The following is a 22,198-nucleotide window of genomic DNA, read 5'->3' on the forward strand; positions in this document are numbered from 1 at the left end:
GTAAAGCAATCTTTTATAAAAACAGACACATGTGTAAACACTATATTGATTAAATTTGTGTTGCCGACAACAAATCGCTACAACCTCAACGTATGATCTTCACAATATATATTACTCGATCACTCCCGCGGGGGAAAAAAATGCAAGCAGTGTATAAACACAAGAACTAATCGAGGCCGAAAGGCCAATTATCTGGTTTTATTTGGGGTCAATTATTATTTTCTTATTCCAAACATAGACTTTGACCTTCCTCTGGATGAAAGAGGAGGCCATGCAAAGTTTGGTCACACACTGGTTCCTGCAGTGTGTGACCAAACTGCATTCCTTCAAAACAAAAAATAATGCATAAATGAAGAAAGAAACAAAAAAAATTCGTCTGTATATTAGACGAGTTCAAAGCCTGTGGTAAAAAAATACCACAATAGAAAAATGGGGAAAAAGTAAGCCTTTTATTCTTGTGCTGGTTGAAAGAGGTCAAAAATAAAATAATATTTATTCACAGTAAAGTTATTGCAACACATCCACTGTTTAAATTGGTAACTTGGTTAATTTTACACAATGAAAGGACTGATCCTCGGTTCAAGTTCCATGACAAAATTTCTCACCCCCTCCCAAAACGTCACCCTGCTTCGAGATCCCTCCCACCCCCCCCCACCGGGTACATTACAATGGAGGAGCGAGGAGGGGACAGAGTGAGAGAGTAAGGTGGGGGTGGAGTAGGGGGGGGGAAGACAGGTGAGGGGTGGAGTTGGGTTAGCAAAGAGAATGATATATGACGCTTAATGACTGAACACGAAAATAAAATAAAACGTCAGAACAGCTGGACACACAATGACAACATAGTTTGTAAAGTAATCCACTGGCACATATACAAAAACTGTGATATTCCAGTTACAGAAAATTTGTGAGAAAATAAACCAAAAGCAATGACCGAAAACATTGAAGTACCACTCACGTATCACCTTTTGATCCCATCAGGCGTGAACATCGAAAACAAAGCATTGTGAACAGATTTCATACTTGGGTACCAAAAACACAAGAGAAGAGGGCATTGCAAATTGAGGTGTTATTACCAATGATTTTGCACCAACGATGCAGAAATCAAGAAAATGACCAAATACCAAGACCTCAAGCATGAAGTGAAAATATCCTGGAAGCTGAAGAATGTCAAAGTTGTACCAGTGATGACGAAAAACTTCATGACAATGATGACGAAGAACCTCACAGAGATATTAAAAACCATTCCTGGGAATATCACCACAAACAAACTACAGTTGGAAGCCATCCTTGGCTCAGTAACAATCCTGAAGACAGCCCTCGGCACAAAACTTTGAAAACAGAAAACTTCACAGCTTGGTCTGTGAATCGTGACCCCGCACTGAAATAAAGGTGGACACTTTGAGCCCACCCTGCTGGGACGTGGGAGGACTCCATTCCACATTCTGGAACCCCCATATGTACCACCCCATATGTATCTGGAACGCTGACGTCTCCAGGTGTTTATAAGCATTGCAATGTACCCAGCGATTTATAGCTATGATGAACAGGCATTCGATAATATGAGTGAGGCAAGGGAAAAAAAACAACTTTGTCGTTAAGAAATCGTTGTGGCCTGTTCCAAGTCAAGGCATGGTTGCGCAGGTCAGAAAATATGGCAGCTTCAGACGACAGCGAGGTTAGCCAGGAAACGTGTGAATACCCAGACAGCGAAGTGGCTGAGGATCGCCTGATGAAGGATATAATTAAATAAGGGCGCTGATTATCTTCAAAAGAGGTGTTTTAATTCACCCAAACACCCAATTTTCACTCCTGCACTTCCTTGGAGTTTTCTTCGTGTGCATACAAAGTTTCAGGCTGCTATGTTTCATGGTTTTGGAGTTGTGGAGGAGACACACTGACATGTACACACACTGCCTTTTATTGGTATGGATATTCAAAATGGAAAACAACTGCACTTGAAATGTATCTCAGATGATAGCTCTAAACGCTCACATTTTTTTATTTGCAAAATGACAAAACGTTCTCACTTCCTTTGCCCACAAACAGTGCATGACTCCTGAACAGCTTCTGTTCCTCTGCCATGAGGGGTTGAAGTGTGAGTCTGCTGATGTTCGCCGTAATGTACTTGCCATCATGGGTGTGGTGGGTAACAAGCTTGCTCAGATGGAGAACACCATGGAAACTCTGAAGGTGTCCACACATATCTCATCCTTTTGTTAATTAAGTTGCTATTATGTTGTTATCAAATGTTTTGATTGAAGTGGTATTGGCAAGATGTGGCTATCACCATAGTTGTTCTTTTGTAATAAATGTGTTTTTTTATTACATGCTTTAAAGGGGAACCCCAAAGCTCGGGCCACCTCAACGCGAATGTGATGTTTTTTGGGGTTTTGTTTTTTTCCTGATTTCTGGATAGTAAAGATGTTAAATTAAAAAGTCGAAATCATCATCATCATCTTCTTCTTTTTCTCTTTCCCTCTTTCCCTCTTTCCCTCTTTTTTTTTTTCTTCACATCACATTTAGAAGTCGACCACCAGATCTGTACTGTGTATGGGTTACATCGCGGCACGATTTATCTCAAACGGCGAATAAGTTTCAATTTCTCCAAAAATATTCTGAGTCTGCATCCTTGATGGTTGTAGTAATACAAACCGAGATGGTTTCACGGTTCATTTACGAGATTTCATGAGATGGTTCATTTACACTAATGGCTGAAACAGCCTATGGTTGCCAGAAATTGGACGAGGTTTGTCAAAAACATACTGTTGTTCGGGCCTACAAAATGTTTGCTTTTGCGCTCGAACATTTTCCAGAGAACTGTTATTTAACAACAGAGATGGCCGTCGATGTTGTGGTTATCCACCATGATTGAGAATGCGGATGCCATCCCCGCGATTTAGTGGAAGAGACAGCAGTCGCTCAAAAATAACACCATCTCTCCCCAGGTACCGGCACATGTAGATGGACACTTTGAGTGGTGCATCAAACACCTGTTGCCATTGCCCGGCAGTTACCACAAGAGCACCTGAAACTATCTATTATCAACACAAATTTCTGCAAGTTAAATGAACCATTATCTATTTGTAGTGGAAAGTGTGTGCAGTATGCATCACCTACTCCTCTGAGAGGATTTGATCTGGGATGCTGAAACTTGTAGGGTATTCCCCCCCCCTCCACAATCCACAATCCACCATCAACCACAATACCCACCACCATCCCACACCCTCCAACCTTCTCCCCCCTCCCCCTCCACAATCACCCATCCACTGGGGAGGGACATCGACACCTCACGGACATGACAGTGGGACACGGAATGGACACAAATGGCGTCCGGGAAAAGTATGAAACTGGACGATCCTGTAACATACGTAACACCTGGTCAGCCTGCGATGGTGGGACAAGGCAAACCCATTTCGTCTGGTATCCGTGCTTCCGGACGATGATAGTCATTTCTGCTTGAGTAATATAGAAACCGATTTATCAATTAATGCAAAATCTCTCTCATAAACCGCTGATTGAATGGAAAACCAAACCCCACCGAGCTGAAGTGATCATGTGACCAGCTTTTTCATCTTCACAACACTTCTGCCTTCTTCCTCTGAATTGCTTGCACAAGGCTCAAAACAATATGGCTCTACAAATCCCCCAAAAGCATTTCCATCACTAATTTTGTCTCAAATAGTCTCTTCCAAATCCCAATGATCGCTTTCAACATACTGAGAACTTTTAGAGTTGTTAATGATGGTGGGATCGGTATCAGAATCCGAGCTTGACATGCACTGTTTATCTATGTAAACTGCCATTCGGATCAATATGGATTCCAGATGTGATGTCACTGGTGAAATCGAAGTCGACACCAGGGCTTTTCTCGACACTTTGTGATTGGCGAAAATTAATTTCCCTTCAAGTTAGACTGTGATTAATGATTGTCATTGTTTTTTTTTCATTCGGGTTCCACTTTAAGAGATTGTCGCTAACCATCTTGCTGCTTGTACGAGGTCTTTGATGTTCTTTATTTTGCTCGTTAATAAAAAAAATCTTTAAAATCTCAAAAGGGTATTGGGATTAGAGGTAATGGAGAGGATGGGGGGGGATAGGTATTGTGAGACCTGATTGTCCACGTCCCCTGCAGTCGTTGTTTTGACAAACTTTGCAATTGTACACCATCTTTCTTCCATCGATGAATTTTAGTTTGATTTCAAAGCCATGCTCACGCAGTCCCTGCTCCCCTCTGCCAACATTCTTCTGTGTGCTTACCTCTTCAACCCTCTGGTCCACCAATATCGGAAGTCTCTGCTCCAGATTCATCCACATGGTCTGCTGCAGTGAGCCCAGTTATTGTATGTCTCATGGAAATATTTCTTTCACAGGATGTCCAGGACTCTTCTGTGTATGTCCATGGTTATCTCCTCCGTTCTGACAGGCTTGATTCGTGCAATGGTTGTGGTGTCACTGTGTATCTTCATTCCTCATTTTCCCCATACGCCAAGCCCCATACTGTTTGCCCCCAACCATGTGGAGTATGTTTGGCTTTGTGTGCCTCTCCCTAACAACATATTGCTTCTTTGTGTGGTCTCCTGCTTCCCCTGCCACCCCCCCCCCAAACTCCAATGATTCCATATACGTGACTCTCTCCACAAACACACTGCTCACCCCTATTCACTCTTCCTCCTCTTTGGAACTTTAAATGCTGTTTGTTAACATGCTTCAGTACACGTGGCTGAGCAGTATGTCATTCTGTGAAATGACTGGTAGATGGAAGAAGTACATGCATTGGGCATTGGGAGATTTTTTGATTTTTTTTTTTTATGCCTGCATGTGGAATTGCACATTATTACATACACCTCCCCTCCCCCAATTTCAACCTTTTTTATTTATTTTTTTTTTGCATGCATGCATCCCTCCTTAACACCTTACCAGCCATTTCCTACATAGCAAGGATGGCTGAAGTCAGAATATGTAAAAATAAGCAACTTATCCAGTTTACATTTTGCAGACAACTGTCTTGCCAAACTATTTTAAAGGCTGATGATTCTCATGCTATTGCACAGTGGGATGACATCTGAAATGGTATCTAGCATCTGCTTATTGTGTGGGTAGTTGGGCACTGTGACAACTACATTAGTTTATAATACATGTTACTCTATTTCATTGTTGTTCCAGCTGACAGATTTGGCATCCTTTGTTCCAGGGGATGGGAAACTGCTTGCTCCAGACGGCTCAGCAGGATGCATCGCTGGTTGTGGCTGGTGCAGCACTGGATACCATATTTGATGTTTTTGGAGAGGGTGCTGAAGCCGACAAAGTTGCAAATGAAATCGAGCTGGTTTCGGCCCTTCGGAATCTTGCGCCATCTTTCATGTCCATGGTATAGGGTCCAAATGCATCCGCTACAGTACTGCACCCAATATTTTGATTGCTTAAAAAGATACAATGTAGAAAAAATTAGAACGGCACTCTGCGATGTCGACAGATATGCCTCTGCCCAAATTATTCCATCATTTTACATAATTTTACCAAGTTTGATTTAAATCCCTGAACCCAGATTCAAAATATTAAATAATTCCGGGTGCAAGGTTGATCAGGTTGAAATTTAAAACATGTATTCCCCATGACTACTGGATCATAATTGTGAAGTTTAATGTCGATTGATGAACTGGTTCAAGATAAATAATTTAAAAAAAGATTTTTGGTGAATGCAATATGGCTGCCAGACAATGTGGCCTATTTATTATTTGTGGACACCCTGGTATCTCCAAGGCTAGTGGAACGTGGGTGAAGCTCCCTTCGACCTGTCAAGCCGTTCTGGAGAAGATTTTTGAAGGCTTTTAAGATAAATAAATAAAAAAGGCTGCCGAACCACTGGACGATGATGTCATCAAATCCCCCCGCCCCCCAATACTTTCATACTGATCGGATAAAGTGTTTGACGATGAAATTATGACGTTATAACGAAGCCACCTGTGACGTCAAAAAAATCGCACGTTTCCAATGGGGAGTACTGGACATTTGCCAACTTTTTATTTTTAATTTAATTCTATTATTATTCCCCCGCCCCATGGAGTGGTTTCGGAGATGCAGAGGTCAAAAGTTTTTTTTCCCCCTTTTTTTCTAACATGGGTGCCACACCACATGGCCTATGATGTCATGATTATCATTAAAACATTCTACACGAGTAGTTGCACATATGGTGCGATTTTGTCAATCGGATAAGCAGTTGCAGAGAAAACAAAGAAAATTAACATGGATGGACGTATAGACAGACAACCCGAAAACATAATGCCTCTGGCGACTTCATCGCGGTGGCATAAAAATTTAAGCGATCAAATATTTGTTTTTATTATTGTCAGAATTTTAATATTATAAATACATTATTTTATGACGCATCTGAATACATTTATATTGTACCGTTGCACCACGGGCAAGCTTGTGGGCCCCGGCTCACTTTTTGTTGTGTTTTGTAGCTCCAAAAATGTTGCGTAAATCCTAAGAACAGGAAACAGGTACAGTGAGAGTTTATTAAGATGCCACTTGCCAGGATCAAATTGCAGTGCACCTCGCTTCACACAGCCAATCAACAGCATCTCGTGATTCGTCTCCAAGCCCCGCGAAGCAGAGTTCATGCTTGCTTTGGGCATTTATCAATGTGGCTCATGAAAATGTTTTGGCCAAAATCAAAAAAAATTCATCTCTACTGCCTTGGTCTTTTGCGATTATTAATGTACTATTTTCAACTCTGTGTGACCAGTGGAGATGCAAAACTGATGGGCAGATATTGTATCTTATTATATAGATAAAACACCCTGCTGATGTCTGCTTCCTCCACTGTTCTCATCCCCCCTACATCTCTCCCTCCCATCCCCCTCAGTCAATTTCCTAAGTTGATAAACTTACATTTAATTAATATGGTTCGAATGTAGCACAGATTTCATGGGCCAAATGTGCTACTCCTGCATCCAAGTTCCTTGCAAATTTATTTTATAATACATACGACTTTGCTTGAACCCCAGAGAGCCAAATGCTTCTGAACGTCTTCCATCGGCAATCTTGGTAGAAGTCTATATATTGCGTACTCATCCATAAATTGCGTACACATGCTTTGGGCATTTATTGATATCGATATGAATAATGAAAATGGATTTCGACCCTGCACTTGGTGATCCTTGGTAATCAATATGGTACCATTTTCAACTTTATGCGACCAGTGGTTTGCGAGAAGATGCAAAAACTTAGACAGACATTGGATCTTATTATATAGATTTATTACAAGTATATTAGTGTCATTACATGTTTTTATTTCAACCTTTCAACATCCTATTTAATGCCCATTTCCTGTGTTTTCTTCTAATTGGGTTCTTTTGCAGAAAAACACAACACTTGCCTCTCCAATTGATACTTACCATTATTTTGTCACTGGCAATGAATATGAAACAATCTTCCAAAAAGATTGCATGCATTGTATTTATTTGTGACGAGCAATCTTTTGTCACAAATGTATTTAAATGAGTATCATCTAGACAAAGGTGGCATTTTAACGGTACCTTCTTTTAATGAAAACGTGTGCACAGATGCAAGAGCATAAAAGGAATTACAGCTGCGACGAAGTTTTTGTGCTGCAGGACGTGGCAACAAATCTGCTGCGGTTCATTCGCTACAAGGAGCAGGCCGCCGTCTGAACTTGCACTTTAGTACGCATTTGCGAAGCTGGTGTGGTACTTCTCCTTTTATGATTTCCCTAATTTCCTCATATAATTGAAATCGCAATCTTGTATGTCATTACATCAAAATTGTTTTTTTGCAATAAATCTTATTTCTAGCACATCTTTGTCCTGGTCTTTTAAATGGCATTTTCGTAATGTTTTTTTTTGGAGAGTCCAGTAACATCTGAATAAGGGCAGTCGACATGGGTTTGAAAGAATTTAAGGTTCACTGCTAAATTATTTTATTTTAAGCATTTCATCCACTTATTTTTCCATGGGGAAAATAGTTCTTTATTTGCAAGTTAAATCTTGCCCTTTTTACAGAGATCATGAGTTTGAAAGCATTTAAGGTTCACTGCTGTAATATTTTATTTTAAGCATTTCATCCATTTATTTTTCCATGGGTGAAAATAGCTCCATATTTGTGAGTTAAATCTTGCCCTCATTACAGAGATGTTGGGTTTGATGCAAACGGTGACCAAAACTGGACCTCCAACCCTCGTACTTGTAGTAACCTGCAAGTAAGAATGTTGGGTGTCTTACTGCATTTCTGTTTTCTTCATTTCTTTCTTTGTCTGTTTTTTGTATTGTCAGATCAGGACAGATTAGATTTGTAACTTGGTGCAGGTACCATGTAAACCTGTACCAACCTGTTTCATGGTCGGGTTGTCGACGAATAAACTGTCTCCCCCACCAGGTTTTCTGGTGAGGAGGGTGTATGATATGGACACAGCAGGATTAAAAACAAAAACCTGTCAAAGGGTGGAGGAGCTCCTCCTGAGCCAATGGCCATCCAAATCTAGTACCCAATGTGTCTGTAGACGTCGTCCTGCAGTTGGGTTACTTTATTAAATTTTTTTAGGAGGTTGGTGGCAGGATTTGCACTCTGGCCACCGTAAAGCCCTTCATTCCGCAAAATGCAAAGAAAGTTGAAAACCCACTCCGAGGGAGTCCCTCCTGTGCAGGTGCGCTCCGTCAGGCAGCTTACCGGATGATGGGATTGGGGCAAACCCTTGGGGACCCCCACTCTTTGATAGGAGGAAAACCATGGGTTAACCTTCCCGTGTCAGATTGAGGTAGTGTGTGTCAGAGTGGTGCTGAGGTGTTGTCCACCAGATGGCGGTCTCTTTGGGTTAACCTGAGTTTGCATGTCAGATATATCTTTGTTTGCATTTTTTTTTTCAAAGGGAATAAGTTCTTTCCATCATGTTTTGTATCTTTGCAAAAGACTTGAACAAGTTTATCGGCATCTAATAATTTTGCAGGCTGAATTGGAACACTATACAGTTCCTTGAATTACTGTGTTTATGAAGGAGAAGAAACTTTTGGCAGGACGACGATATCCTTGTATTGTAACAGATACAATACATCATATTCAGTGATTGGACAATGAATTTATTTATTAAATCTCCCATCAGTACAAGGAGGGAAGATGTAGTCTTCCTTGTTTCTTTATTTTCTTTCCAGCAATTACAATTTTATTGTGCACATTTTAATTCCTGAGCCAATTTTCAAATTTGGTGAAGTTGCACCGTGGTCCAATACACTTTGAATCATTTTTGCATTCTTGACTTCAGCAACTGTTCTGATTTTGAGGAGTCAGATGAACCATGAAGAATTGTCTTGCAAAATCTTGAAAGGTCAAAATCGGTCACAAATTTCCAAAAACTTATGTCCTTTTAAAAAAAATCATACCCGTTTATTTTATTTTGAGCGATTATGGGTAATGAAGCACAACACCAACTGTGATACAGGATGGCATGTTTTTGGTTGGGTATACAAACAGCTCATGGAAGAGCTCGAACACAGAATGGATCAGGACGCAACAGTACGAACGAAACTGCAGAAAGAAAAGGGGCGAAACGCCAACGGTGGAGCCGAGGAACAAAATAGATGGAGACGGACAAATGAGAGGTAGGGAGGACACTGAGGTGGATAAGATGGATATAGAAGCAAACTCTCACAAAGGAAAAAGTGAAAATTTTGGTTGGGAGGGTGGGGGGGGGTTCAACGGGGGTAGAAAAGATCATGGTTTTGGATGGGAATGATCTGAGATGGTGGTGAACAGCTCTTTTGAAGACTTGGAAGGGAGAATGAGATTGAAGGAAATTTCGAAGTTGGTTCCACAGGTGGGGAGAGATAGGAAAGGATGAGTGGAGGTGAGCAGCGATTCTGCCTTTTGGGGGTTTCTGGTTGAGTACATGTGCCCTGCAGAAATCTGGGCGAGCATGTTGAGGGCAGAGGGTGTGACACCAGAAAGGAGGTGGTAAAAGACAGAGGGAGAGCACTGACCTTTCAATGATGGCAAGGTGATGGGTGCATACTCTGCTTCGTCGTGGGAGGTTCCAATAATGTTGAAGGCCTTGGTTTGCATGTTGTCAAGCTGAGCAAGGTGTGAGGCAGGGGTCCCATGCAAGAGGGGGGAGCAGTACTTCAAGTTGCGGATGAAGGCCTTGTGGGTGGATTATGCACGATGGAGGATGCCCAGTTGGCAGCTCACTTTTGAGGCCAACTTCGTAATGTGGTTTGCCTTGGTGAGATCATGGCTGATAGTGAGACCCAAGTTTGAGTGGCTGAACTTCCTCAAGAGGATTGCTCAGAAAGTAGATGGGAGTGTTTACCACATGGTTCTTTCAGACGGAGAGTGAGTGTGAGATTTTTCAGGATTGAAAAATATATTCCAAGTGTTTGACCAATTTGTGATTTATCAAGGTCTGAAAAGAGGGAAGAGGCTGCTGCATCGGTTGTTAACTGAAGGATGAGGATGTCGTGGCAGAGGCTGTAGTCGTCAGCAAATGGATAAAGAGGATTTTCCAGTCAGAGATCATTGATGAGAATTACTGTACTATTAAGATTGAGACTACAAGTGTTAGAATTGCCACCCCAGAGTCTGGACATGAGTCCCATCAAGGCCATATGGGATTACCACGAAACAGAACAAGAGGAACACAACTAACTAACCACCACAGGATATTTGGCACAATATTCCTGTAAGAGTGCATCAGCCACACAGGAAGCATGGGTAAAAGAGTGATGGCACTTAAGAAGGCAAAGGGCAGACACACCAATATTGACTGATACTATAAAATGACATTGTTCTTGTTATTTACTTAAGCAGTTTATTTCAAGCACATCTATAAACAGGAGTTCACATCACTGGTACTCAGGTACTCGTACGGCGAACTAGCACAACAGAGGCTTTCGGTGGAAGGTTTTCTCAGTGAGTGGAGGGAAGATTCTTCCATGATCATTCTGATATATTGATATACTGTACTGTGATTTCAAAACTTAAGGGCACAAAATTAAGTATCAATAACATTATAATTTATAAATTACATTATAACTTAAGATGAAAAACAATGAATCGAAGAAGAAAACACATTAAGCGAAGAGGAAGAAAAGGAGGTTTCCTCAGCAAGTGTAGGTAAGATTGTTCTGTGATAATTCTGATAATTGAAAAACTGTGATTTCAAAATTAAGTTTATAAATGATAACATAATTTACAAGTTATATTGTAGGTTTATGACTTGTAAGATTAAAAAAATAATAATAAAGTATATCTTAGGAGAACATGCGAGCAAAGAGGAAAAAAAAGAGTATCAGGAGCGTCCGGAACACACACAAAAAAAGAGAGGGGCTTGTGAGTGTCTCGTCTGGAGCGGACATTCTGAGAAAGTGCTTATTGATGAGTAAGATGCATACTTAGCTGAGGTCCATTGGGAAGCAGACGAGTATGCTCGAAGCTGCCTTTTTATTTATTTTTTTTGAGAGTACCAAACCATTTCTGCTAGTACTCATTGGAGAACCAAATAAAAAAAATTGTGTGAACCCCTGTTTATAAAGGCTGTCCATTTACAATAATAGGCAAATGATTGTTATTACCTGTAACACAGAAGGTGGATGGAGGTTATGTTTTCACCCCTGTCTGTCTGTTTGTTTGTGAACAAACTATCTCAAGTTGTGGACGGATTTGGACGAAATTTTGTGGATAGTTTGGGTGTGTGACAAGGACGAAATGATTAGATTTTGGTGAAGATCAGAATCCGGATTTGGATCTGAGAATTTTTTTTTTTTTACTGATTCTTCACCATTGAGTGATGGGGCTAAAACGATATTTCAAAAAGTTACAGACGGATTCGGACGAAACTTCGTAGTTGTGTTGCGTAGGTGACGAGAACAAGCTCATTATATTTTAGTTCAGGTCCGAATCCAGATCCAGCCTATCAGTGGGATACAAAACATAAAGCAATCAGCATGGCGGAGGTATGCGCTCTACCGAGTGCCCTTCTAGTCACTGATAATTTGATGAATTATTACCCCAAAGTATGAATATCATTGGAATCACCCAAACATGTGCACAGTACTCTAAATTTTGCCTTTGAATTTTTGTCTTTATTACCTGAAACCAGTTGGGTCAGTAGCATAAACCTGTTTACACAGCTGCACCAAGTGAAAATGCTTGGGGCCATTTTGGCTCTCATTAACCTCATTAAAAGGCAATGAATCAGGAGTATTTTGGGAATTTATTCCTTCTGCCACTGCAGGTGGAAGGAGGTTATGTTTTCACCACTCTGTTTGTTTGTCTGTTTGTGTGCGGGATATCTCAAAAAGTTGTGGACGGATTCGGACGACATTTGGTGGATAGTTTGGGTGTGTAACGAACGAATTCATTAGATTTTGGTGAAGATCCGGATCCAGCTACTAGGATTTTTCAAGTGATTCTTCAGCATTGAGAGATAGGGCCAAAACCTATATATAGCACGACATCTCAAAAAGTTGTGGACGGATTCGAATGAACCTTGGTCAACACGTTGGGTGTCTGACCAGGAAGAATTGATTCAATTTTGGTGAAGATCCAGATCTGGATCCGAGGTTTATTTGAATATTTTTTAGTGATTCTTCGACATTGAGAGATAGGGCCAAAAATGATATATCGCATGATATTTCAAAAATGTATTGTACCCGATATGTTCCACTGGATCAGGCATTACGTGGCGGAGGTATTCACTCGACTGAGTGCCCTTCTAGTTCCACACTCGAAAACAAAATGTTTAACTGAAGATGAAGTGAACATATAAGGTTAAATTGTGTTGAATGAAACCAGGAGAGTTAAGTGGTGAGATAACCATGAGACCAATCATTGAGAAAAAATAAACTTCTGAAGATAGATATTTCTGAGATTATGTAGAACCTGAGAGTGAGATTTGCATGAGACTCGATTGGCCTGAGGGAATGCTTTTGGATAAAAAGAGCTTCGGTTGGCTATTTTTTTGTTGTTGTTGATTGTTCAAGTTGCTTGACTTTAGTGCTTGTAACATGAGCATAGGTTGACCCACGAGATAGAACGAGGATTACTGGAGTCTTTTTTTGGCAGTCCATTAGAGTATCCTTGCTGCACCAGTCACATAGTCGTTGCATTTGCAGATTCCAAGGGTTGCGAAAATATCATACCACTGTGATTCTATACCAAATTATTTTACAGTCTTCAGGATATTGTTGCGGTTCTCGGAACCGCATGCATACAACAGATAGGTTTCCTGAGACAGTTATGCCAGTAATATATGTGCAGATAGACCCCTTCCTTTTGTTTAGTGGGAAAACAAGGGAGTGTGTTGCGATGGTATAATAGTTGGGATTACTAAATCATTTTCCCCTTTTATTTTATCCCCACTCTTTTTCTTTTCTTTTCTGAGGTAAATCTGCCTGCTTGCCCCTCGTCTCGTCTCGTCTACCATAACCGTGCATCAACGTCTATCCGAAACCAGACATGTGCGGTGAGTCACGTACGCTTTGGCAGCAAGGTGGGTGGGCTGCACCAGCATCTGCCTGAAACCCAGCCCAGGCTGGTGGACCACGTGAGGGGTCAGAGCCAGTCAGAATGCCTGACTCGGGCGATGACGTTGGATTCAGCATGGCCTCTCCCCCGAGCCTCGGGCTCTATAAAGGATGGAGAAATCCTCCGTGTGTGTCGAATGTGTTTGGTGTGGGTGTTTTCACGCGGAGTGTTCCTGCTTCTCGACTCTGCACACGTCTCACCTCGACGGCCTGCCTCCTGTTCCTCGTCTCCGCCCAGACGACGTCGACCTCGCCTCCTACTTCTCGACTCCTGCCTGGTTCCACCTACTGCTCCACCCTCACCCTCTGGACTCCACCCTTCTCCACACGTGCGGCTGTGGTCAGAACAACGCGACTATTGTTGGGTCCCTCCCTCCCCTGAAATCCCTCCCCCAAAATGCCCAGGTACTGAAAGCTATAACCTCAACTTCCCTCCCTCCCTGGCTGCAAAAGTCCCTTCACATTTGGGTTTCTTTTTCTGTGTGTCTGAGTGTGCTGGCGCCTGTCTGTCAAGTAAGCCTGTAGAAGATCCTTATTGTTGTTACTGTTATTAATCTCGCGTCAAGTCTCTCTCCCTCTCTCCTCTCTCCTCTCTCCTCTCTCCTCTCTCCTCTCTCCTCTCTCCTCTCTCCTCTCTCCTCTCTCCTCTCTCCTCTCTCCTCTCTCCTCTCTCCTCTCTCCTCTCTCCTCTCTCTCCCTGTGGCTGCTGGTTGCATCATTGGATGGGATGCGGCTATGCCACTCATGCAGTGTCCCCCTTACCAGTAAACTGGTGCTCATTTTGCCGACCTCGGAAAGATGACAGGCTGAGTCAACCTCCTAGTGTATTTTAATTCAGCGGCCAACGGGGCTTGAACTCAGGACCCTAGGATCCCAAGCCGCCACCCTAACCACTAAGCCAACACTAGGCTTGCCAAGTCTGCACTGTCTGCTTTAGTAAGTTGCTTGTATTATTGTCGCACCACACCTCTCTCCTTTTTCCCTTCGTTACATACCCAATAAATCTTTGTTGTGCCACATGCTTTTCCTCGCTGTTAAAAATAATTGTCATGAGGAATGTTCCCAGTTCGCCTTTGCCTTTTCTCTCATTGGTCCAGCATTGTTCGAATCAAAGTTTAGCTGGGTCTTTATTCCAAACGATCCGTTCCTTCTAGCCGGTACGTCCTTGGCAGTGTCGCTCGGCTGCATCCGATCCGGTAGAGTGATCCGGTTTGGATAAGGCGTACCGAGGGTGTGGTTCCCTGGTAATTAAACCACGTAGTTAATTAGGTAACCCGATTCCATAGACGGGAGGATCCGAGGTCATGCGGTTGAGTTATTGGCTTCCACAGTCGGTTAAGCGACCCGCCGCATCACGGAATTATCCGTGAGTGACGGCCTACAATTCCGGGGAGTCTGGTGGGAATCAACCGAGCTTCCCCCACCTAGTGGTCTTCTCACCCGACCCCGCTGGCCCGCAACAATATATTCAATTCACGGCTCCAGGACGATGCACAGACATCGATGAAACCCTCTCTTGGCTTCTCTGCAGCTCTTCTGTCACTGAGGGCTTGATCCTGGGAGAAGCACTGAAAATCAGAATATATTGTTGTGGAAATGAGAATTTCTATTTTATTGTGGCTTTGCTTTTATTGATTGGAAGGTTGATGTAATTCTGCAGACCTTTTAGCTTACTTCCAATCAGCAAGATCATGGAATCCATCAATGCAGTTAATATAAAATGCTTCCTTTTCTCCAACGGCTTCATATCAAATCACCAACTTTGATTTGGACCTGGTCACTCTACCTTGGACATGCTGCTCTTACTCTCCCAGCAATGGTGGAGACTCTCAATGTCAGCTGTGAGATCAGGGCTGTCTCTCTGGACATATCTCGAGCTTTCAATATAGTCTGGCACCCTGCCTTGCTCTTCAGTCTCTGCATCCAAAGTCAAGTCCACACATGGCTTACTGACTTCCTCTACTGTCGTAGCCAACGTGTGGCACTCAGAATCCTTCAATGTCTCCCTGTTAAGCCTGTAATGCCACAAGGCAGGGTTCTGGGCCCAGTCCTATTCCTAATCTTCAAGGATCTCCCTGACTCTGGAAAATCCCCTTTATTTGCCGACAACTCTGCCCTCGACTGACGATTCTGCCCTCTACCTCATCCTTCAGATAGACAGGCAGCAGCCGCTTTCCTCTCTTCAGTCTTTGATAAAATCACAAGCTGGTCAAACACTTGGAATATGTCTTTCAATCCTGACAAATCCCACACTCTCACTATCACTGAAAAGTCAGTCTGGCCAACCCTCCTATCTACTTTTTAACAATCCTCTTGATGAAGGTCAGTCAATCAAACTCCTATGTCTCACTATCAGCCATGATCTTTCTTGAGAAAACTATATTTGAAAGGTGACCTCCAAAGCCTGTCGCTGACTGGGCATCATCTGTCATGCAAAATCCTTCCTCGGCACATCTGAACTCTTATCTACCTACAAGGCATTCATCCGCAGCATGATGGAGTCCTGCTTTTCATTTTGGGACGGTGCCCCTGCCTCACACCTTCAAGGTCGTTGGAATGTCCCGTGATTAAGCTGAGTCTAAGGGCCTTTCACTTTCCCATTCCAGATAGGTTGGTCCCTCTGTACACTTCCGCCTCCTTTCAGGTCTTGCAACCTCTGCTGTCTGTGCTTTTTCCCTCCCCCACCCGCGTTTCTGCAGAGCGTTCATGGTTCACCATCAACCCCCTTCTGGGGGAAATTGCTACAAAATACAGAAACGCTGCTCACCTCCACTCATGCATTCCTCTGTTCTCCCCCCCCCCCTCGTCAAATCAACTTCTGCATTGTCTTTAATCTCATCCTTCCCTCCAGGTCTTCAAGACAGTTGTTCATCACCATCTCAGAGCATCCCCCATCCAAAACCATGATCTTTTCTGCACAAGTTCACCCTCACCCCCATCTTCAAGCCCACTTTCATCCAGTTTTCCAGTTTTTCCTTCTTGAGTTTGCTTCTTATCCATCTTGTCCATACCTATCTATCTATCTATCTATCTATCTGTGTCTCTCTCTCTCTCTCTCTCTCTCTCTCTCTCTCTCTCTCTCTCTCTCCTCTCTCTCTCCTCTCTCTCTCCTCTCTCTCTCCTCTATATATATATATATATATATATATATATATATATATATATATATATATATATAAAAATCCTGATGAACTTGAAATTGAAAATCATTCTAAAGAATAAATGTATCGTTTTGGGGATGTCATAAAGAACATAAACAAGGAAGCACGAATAACTAATTGAAGGTGGTGTAAAGTACAATCAATGACGATAAACTTCTGAAATTTGTTTTTTTTCTGCAGCCTTTCAAACTTTTCTTTTATTTCAATTTACTTATATACTTGAACACTGTAGAACAGAAATCCCCTTGTTGGCACTTCCAAAAACCTCCGGTTTAGCAGCACTTGGCCAAAATATCACACCGTTTTTGGACATGTCGACCAACAAATTTTCTGCTCGCTCCCTCAGTGCTGGGGAATATCGACATTCAGACAAAATGGTGGCTCATGGGAAATATAGATTGTGCTTGGAAAGGCAAAGCAACAGTTGTAAAGACCTTCCCACGTCATTTTCCTCAAGGCTGCATGGGGTAAGGTAGTTAGGGTTAGGTAGACAAAGGTTACACTTACACTTATGTTTGTCTACCTGTCTCTAAGAACGATATCTCAAAAAGGTCTGGACAGATTTGAACGAAACTTGATGGAGAGGTTGGGTGTGTGACCCGGATGAATCGATTTGATTTTGGTGAAGATCCGGATCGGGATACGAGAATGTTTCTTTGAGTGCTTCTTCACCATTGAGAGATGGGGCCAAAAACGATAGATATCATGATATCTCAAAACGTTATGTTGTGGACGAGTTGGTTAAGTGACAAGAATGAAATTGCTCGTTGAGCAAGGAATTGCCGGAATAACTTTATCATATCTCCATGATCTCTGAAAAAACAAAAACCTGGAAATCAATTTGGTTCTTACAAGTCGATAGTGCTACTGTTTAATGAGTTATAGCACTTAGTTTGGTCATGATCATAACTTGGAAGTCAATCGGACTTGAAATGGCGTTTTTATCACAATTTGAAAGTTTTGACCCGACCCCCCCCTGACATTCGACCCCCAATTGCTAAGAAGGGTGTTGGTGTGACACCCCAATGAGACATATGGTTGGATGCAGAATTGGAAGATGCACATTTTGGATTTGGTTTGAAGTCGATACGACCATTTTAGCGGATGTTATTGAGAAAATAAGAATTTCGGTTTTTTGGTGACCTTGACCTTGACCTTGACCTTTGACCTAGATTCACCAAAAACGACAAGTGTCTAAGTTGGACCATGGCTGATGTCTGAATCCAGTTTGGTCATGATCGCTGAAACGATGTGGCTGCTCCAGGGTAAACAAACACACAAACAAACAGAATGACACACACAACCGACCAACATAATTACCGAAATCCGAAGGATTCCGTTAATTAACAAGGCGATTCGATTTTGGTTCAGGTCAGGATCCGGATGAGGCCTATCGGGGGGGGGGGGGGGATCAAAACATAAACTGTTCAGGTTGGTGAAGGTAAAGCCGCCGCCAAGTTGAATTAAAATTCTGCGTAGATTTTTTATTCACCAATCAAATCGGCCGTTTACATGGAAAACGTTTAACTGTGATGCGTCAGCACTGAAAAAGCTCTAAACTAGATAACTAGGTAACAATAAATAATTTCACTCAGATCAAACAACGGCATTGCCCGAACGGTTTAATACGTGAACGATAGCGGAAGTGACGTCATTTGGATCAACCAATGGAATGGCGCTCCGGCGGGAAATAACGTCATCGTTGAAGTGAATGCGAGGGAAAAACCTTCGGAGTGTAGGCTTTATTTCACTTGATTGAAGCCGATTCTACAGACACATAAAGGAATACATGTGCAGCGAGGAATACATGTGCAGCAAGGAATACACGTGCAGTCGATCACCGCAAAATAAATCAGCAATTAGCCAGCATAAGCACGGTGTCCGGTATACTCTCAATCCTCACCATTCAACGAGCACCAAGTGAACCACTGCCGTAAATGACAATGCCTCAGGGACAATCCCACCGACCGCGCGGCATCACGGTTTTATCTGTCTCGTGTGCGAGCCGCGCGACACGTGATCGCACGTCACATCCTTTAATTCATCACATTCTCCCCGTCTTTAAAATGTAACTAGAGGCTCAACTAACGCACCATGATTACTTCAACGCTATAGGAGTATACATTTCAAGTAACGCGAACTATTTAAACTACTGAAGCATACATTCCAAGCAGTGAGGATTATTTTGAGTTATAGGAGCATGGTAAGGTGCCATTGAGGGATGCCGATTATCCCCTTTACAGATCGAGTCGGTGAGGGGGTTTTATGCATTGACCTCTCCGGGAGTAAATGGTGGTTTCACTTGAGGGAGGCTTCCGATCCTCTTGGGGAGCCTTGACTCGTGCCGGGGATGACTCCTCGATCGCTCTCGGGTGGAATGCGGTAGCTCCGTCGCCACCGTTCTCTTGTGGAGTTCCTGGGGGGGAAACACCTGGGGAGGGAATGTCAGAGGGAGGAGTACCAGATGGAGGAGTACCTGCAGGAGGAGTACCTGCGGGAGCCAGATGGCGAACCGACACAGTGGTCTCCCTGCCATCAGGAAGTCTAACATGAGCATACTCAGGATTAGCATCGATGAGTTCGACCTTCTCCCCCATTGGTTCATACTTGCTTTGTCGTACCGGGCGCTTCATGAACACTCTTCCGGGATAGGTTAGCCAGTAGGGCACCGATTGGCCGTCAATATAACGTTGTTGGTGAGTAAACATTCGTTCGTGAGGAGTAGCATTGATGGACGTACAAAGCAAAGAGCGTATGGATTTCAGAGCGTCGAGTAGGGTAACCTCCCACCGCTCGGGCCCCAGTCCTCTCGATCTCAGCGCCAGGGTTACGGCTTTCCAAATGACCCCATTATACCATTCCACCTGCCCATTACCCTGTGGGTTGTAACCCGTCGTTCGACTAGTTGCTATGCCGTGTTCATATTGGAACTGTTTGAGCTCGACCGACATGAAACACGGCCCTCTGTCTGAATGTATGTACGACGGTTTCCCAAACATGGCAAAGAGGTCAGAGAGACATTTCACGACAGTGCCCGAGGTCATATCTGAGCACGGGAATGCGAATGGGAACCTTGAGTATTCATCAACAACAGTGAGTATGTATCTGTTGTCTGTCTCAGTCGGCAGGGGTCCTTTGAAGTCGATATTTAGTCTCTCGAAGGGTGAAGTGGCCTTGATCAACCTGCCAGAAGCGGCGCCATAGAATCTGGGTTTTAGTTCAGCACAAACGGGGCAAGAAGCATTCACTTGTTTAATATCTTCGATAGAATAGGAAAGGTTTTGTCTGCGCACGAAATGTGCCATTCTGGTTACCCCTGGGTGGCACAGAGACTCATGGAGGTCTTGCAAAGCCCGACTGATTGTCGCCGAACAGTAGACCCGAGAGAAGGTGTCTGCAGCAGGGTTTTCCCTCCCGGGCCGATAAACAATGTCGTAACTATAACAAGATAGGTCTATCCGCCATCTCATTATTTTCTCGTTCTTAATTTTCCCGTTATTTTTCCCATCAAACATGAAGGCAACGGATCGCTGGTCCGTGACGAGTGTGAAGTGGTTGCCCAGTAAATAATGTCTCCATTACGTAGGGCTTCGACAATAGCGTACGCTTCCTTCTCTATTGCCGAATGTCTCTGCTCGCTTCCTGAGAGAGTTCTCGAGAAGAACGCGACGGGTCGGCCGGACTGATTGAGCGTCGCGGCGATCTCGTGATCGGAAGCATCCGTTTCCACCACGAACGGCACCGAGCTGTCGATCGATAATACCACGGAATTACTGATATCATCTTTGAGGCTGTGGAAAGCTTTTACAACAGCGGCATCTGGCGGGAAGTTTTTGCAATGCACCAGGGGATGTATTTTTTCAGAGTATTGGGGGATCCATCTAGCGTAGTAAGCGAACATTCCAATCACTCGACGCAATGTCTGCAGGTCATGAGGTGGGGGTAGCTCACGAAGTGGGCGCAATCATTCAGGATCGGGCTTAATCGTGCCGTCGGCTATTGTGTAGCCGAGAAGATCAATTGACCTTGCCGAGAATACGCATTTGTCGTAATTGAGGGTCAGATTATATTTTCTAGCAATACTCAAGAATCTGTCCAGATTCATATCATGTTCCCCCCGATCCTTACCGCTCACCGTGACATTGTCCACGTAAACAAAAGTGTCTTTGAGGTTTTCATCCAAGATGATGTCGTCCATAACTCGTTGGAAGCAAGCTACTCCATTAGTGACACCGAACAGAATCCTCCTGAATTGATAGAGGCGTCTACCTGCCTCGAACGCGGTGTAAGGTTTGTCTTCCTCTCGAATGGGAATTTGATGATAGGCGCTTCACAAATCGATGGTGCTGAATATTTTGTAATTGGCCACGCATTCGACCATCTCGTCTACGCGCGGCAAAGGGTAGGCATCGAGTTGGGTGAAGCGATTGACCGTTTGAGAGTAATCGACAACCATTAGTTTCTTATGGTTCTGGTTGGTGGTCACCAACACCTGTGCACGCCATGGCGAATCGCTCGGTTATATAATACCTTCTTTCAGTAATTGCTTGGTCTCGGAAGCGATGAAGTCCATATTGGCGGCGGTGTATCATCGCGATTTGATCGCTATCGGTTTACAGTCCGCCGACAAGTTAGCAAACAGCAGGGGGACGATACCTCTGCGGTGGTCAGAGCATTTAGAATTAGACGAGGTTTGCTTCCTCCAAAGGGTATTTCGACGCTCGTGTGCTGCTTGAGGACATTATGACCCAGAATTACATCTGCGCATAAATCACGAAGCACCAGTACCCTTACATCCCGATGCATGTAGCCTTTTACGTCCAACTCAACATTGCAGTACCCTCGTACGTGGGACTGTAGTGATGTGGAGGCCATGCATACCGTATTGTCTGTCGGGTGGATCTTCCATTTCCTGCCCTTCACTAGCGAGCTGTTGACGAAACTTTCAGAGCTACCGGTATCAATCAGAGCCTCAGCCATATGCCCCTTAATTCATACGTTGATGATAACTTTGGATAGATTCCCCGGTGAAGCTGCTGTTACTTTCTTTTGTGAGTAGAGAGCCGCAGAAGTGGGTTTATTTCTTCTAAGAGTAGATTTGCATACCCTGGCATAATGCCCTTTCTTGTCACAGTTCATGCATGTGGCATCCCTGGCGGGGCATTTGTTACGAGGTGTCTTTTATTTGTTACGGGGCTCCACACGAAGAAGTCGAATGCAAAGAAGAACAAGAAGAAGTAGAAGAAGAAGAAAAAGAATAATAATAAGAAGAAGAAGAAGCAGAAGGCGAAGATCAGAAGAAGAAGAAGAAGAAGAAGAAGAAGAAGCAGATGAGGAAGAAGTAGAGGAGAAGAAGAAGAAGCAGCAGCAGATGAGGAAGAAGTAGAGGAGAAGAAGAAGAAGCAGCAGCAGATGAGGAAGAAGTAGAGGAGAAGAAGAAGAAGCAGCAGCAGATGAGGAAGAAGTAGAGGAGAAGAAGAAGAAGCAGCAGCAGATGAGGAA

At 43.3% G+C, this 22,198-nt stretch overlaps 1 protein-coding gene across 3 annotated transcripts in view; it reads left to right on the top strand.

Moving 5' to 3' along the window:
- The window catches only part of HEATR3 (HEAT repeat containing 3), a 47,116-nt gene extending 39,297 nt beyond the window's left edge, over positions 1-7,819 (top strand). For 2 of the 3 annotated variants that reach the window (XM_085889080.1, XM_085889081.1), the window contains exons 13-15: positions 2,047-2,190; positions 5,192-5,368; positions 7,569-7,819. In XM_085889080.1, coding sequence (XP_085745206.1) covers positions 2,047-2,190; positions 5,192-5,368; positions 7,569-7,676 — 429 coding nt within the window. In that variant the 3' untranslated portion in view covers positions 7,677-7,819. Of the gene's footprint in view, positions 1-2,046; positions 2,191-5,163; positions 5,369-7,568 lie in introns of all 3 variants that reach the window. The other variant, XR_015060289.1, reaches the window with a different exon arrangement.
- Positions 7,820-22,198: the final 14,379 nt, after the last annotated feature.

This window comes from Eptatretus burgeri, chromosome 7 (assembly GCF_056783735.1).
Source record: "Eptatretus burgeri isolate ZD-2024b chromosome 7, Ebu_testis_v1, whole genome shotgun sequence".
Classification (NCBI taxonomy): Eukaryota; Metazoa; Chordata; class Myxini; order Myxiniformes; family Myxinidae; genus Eptatretus; species Eptatretus burgeri.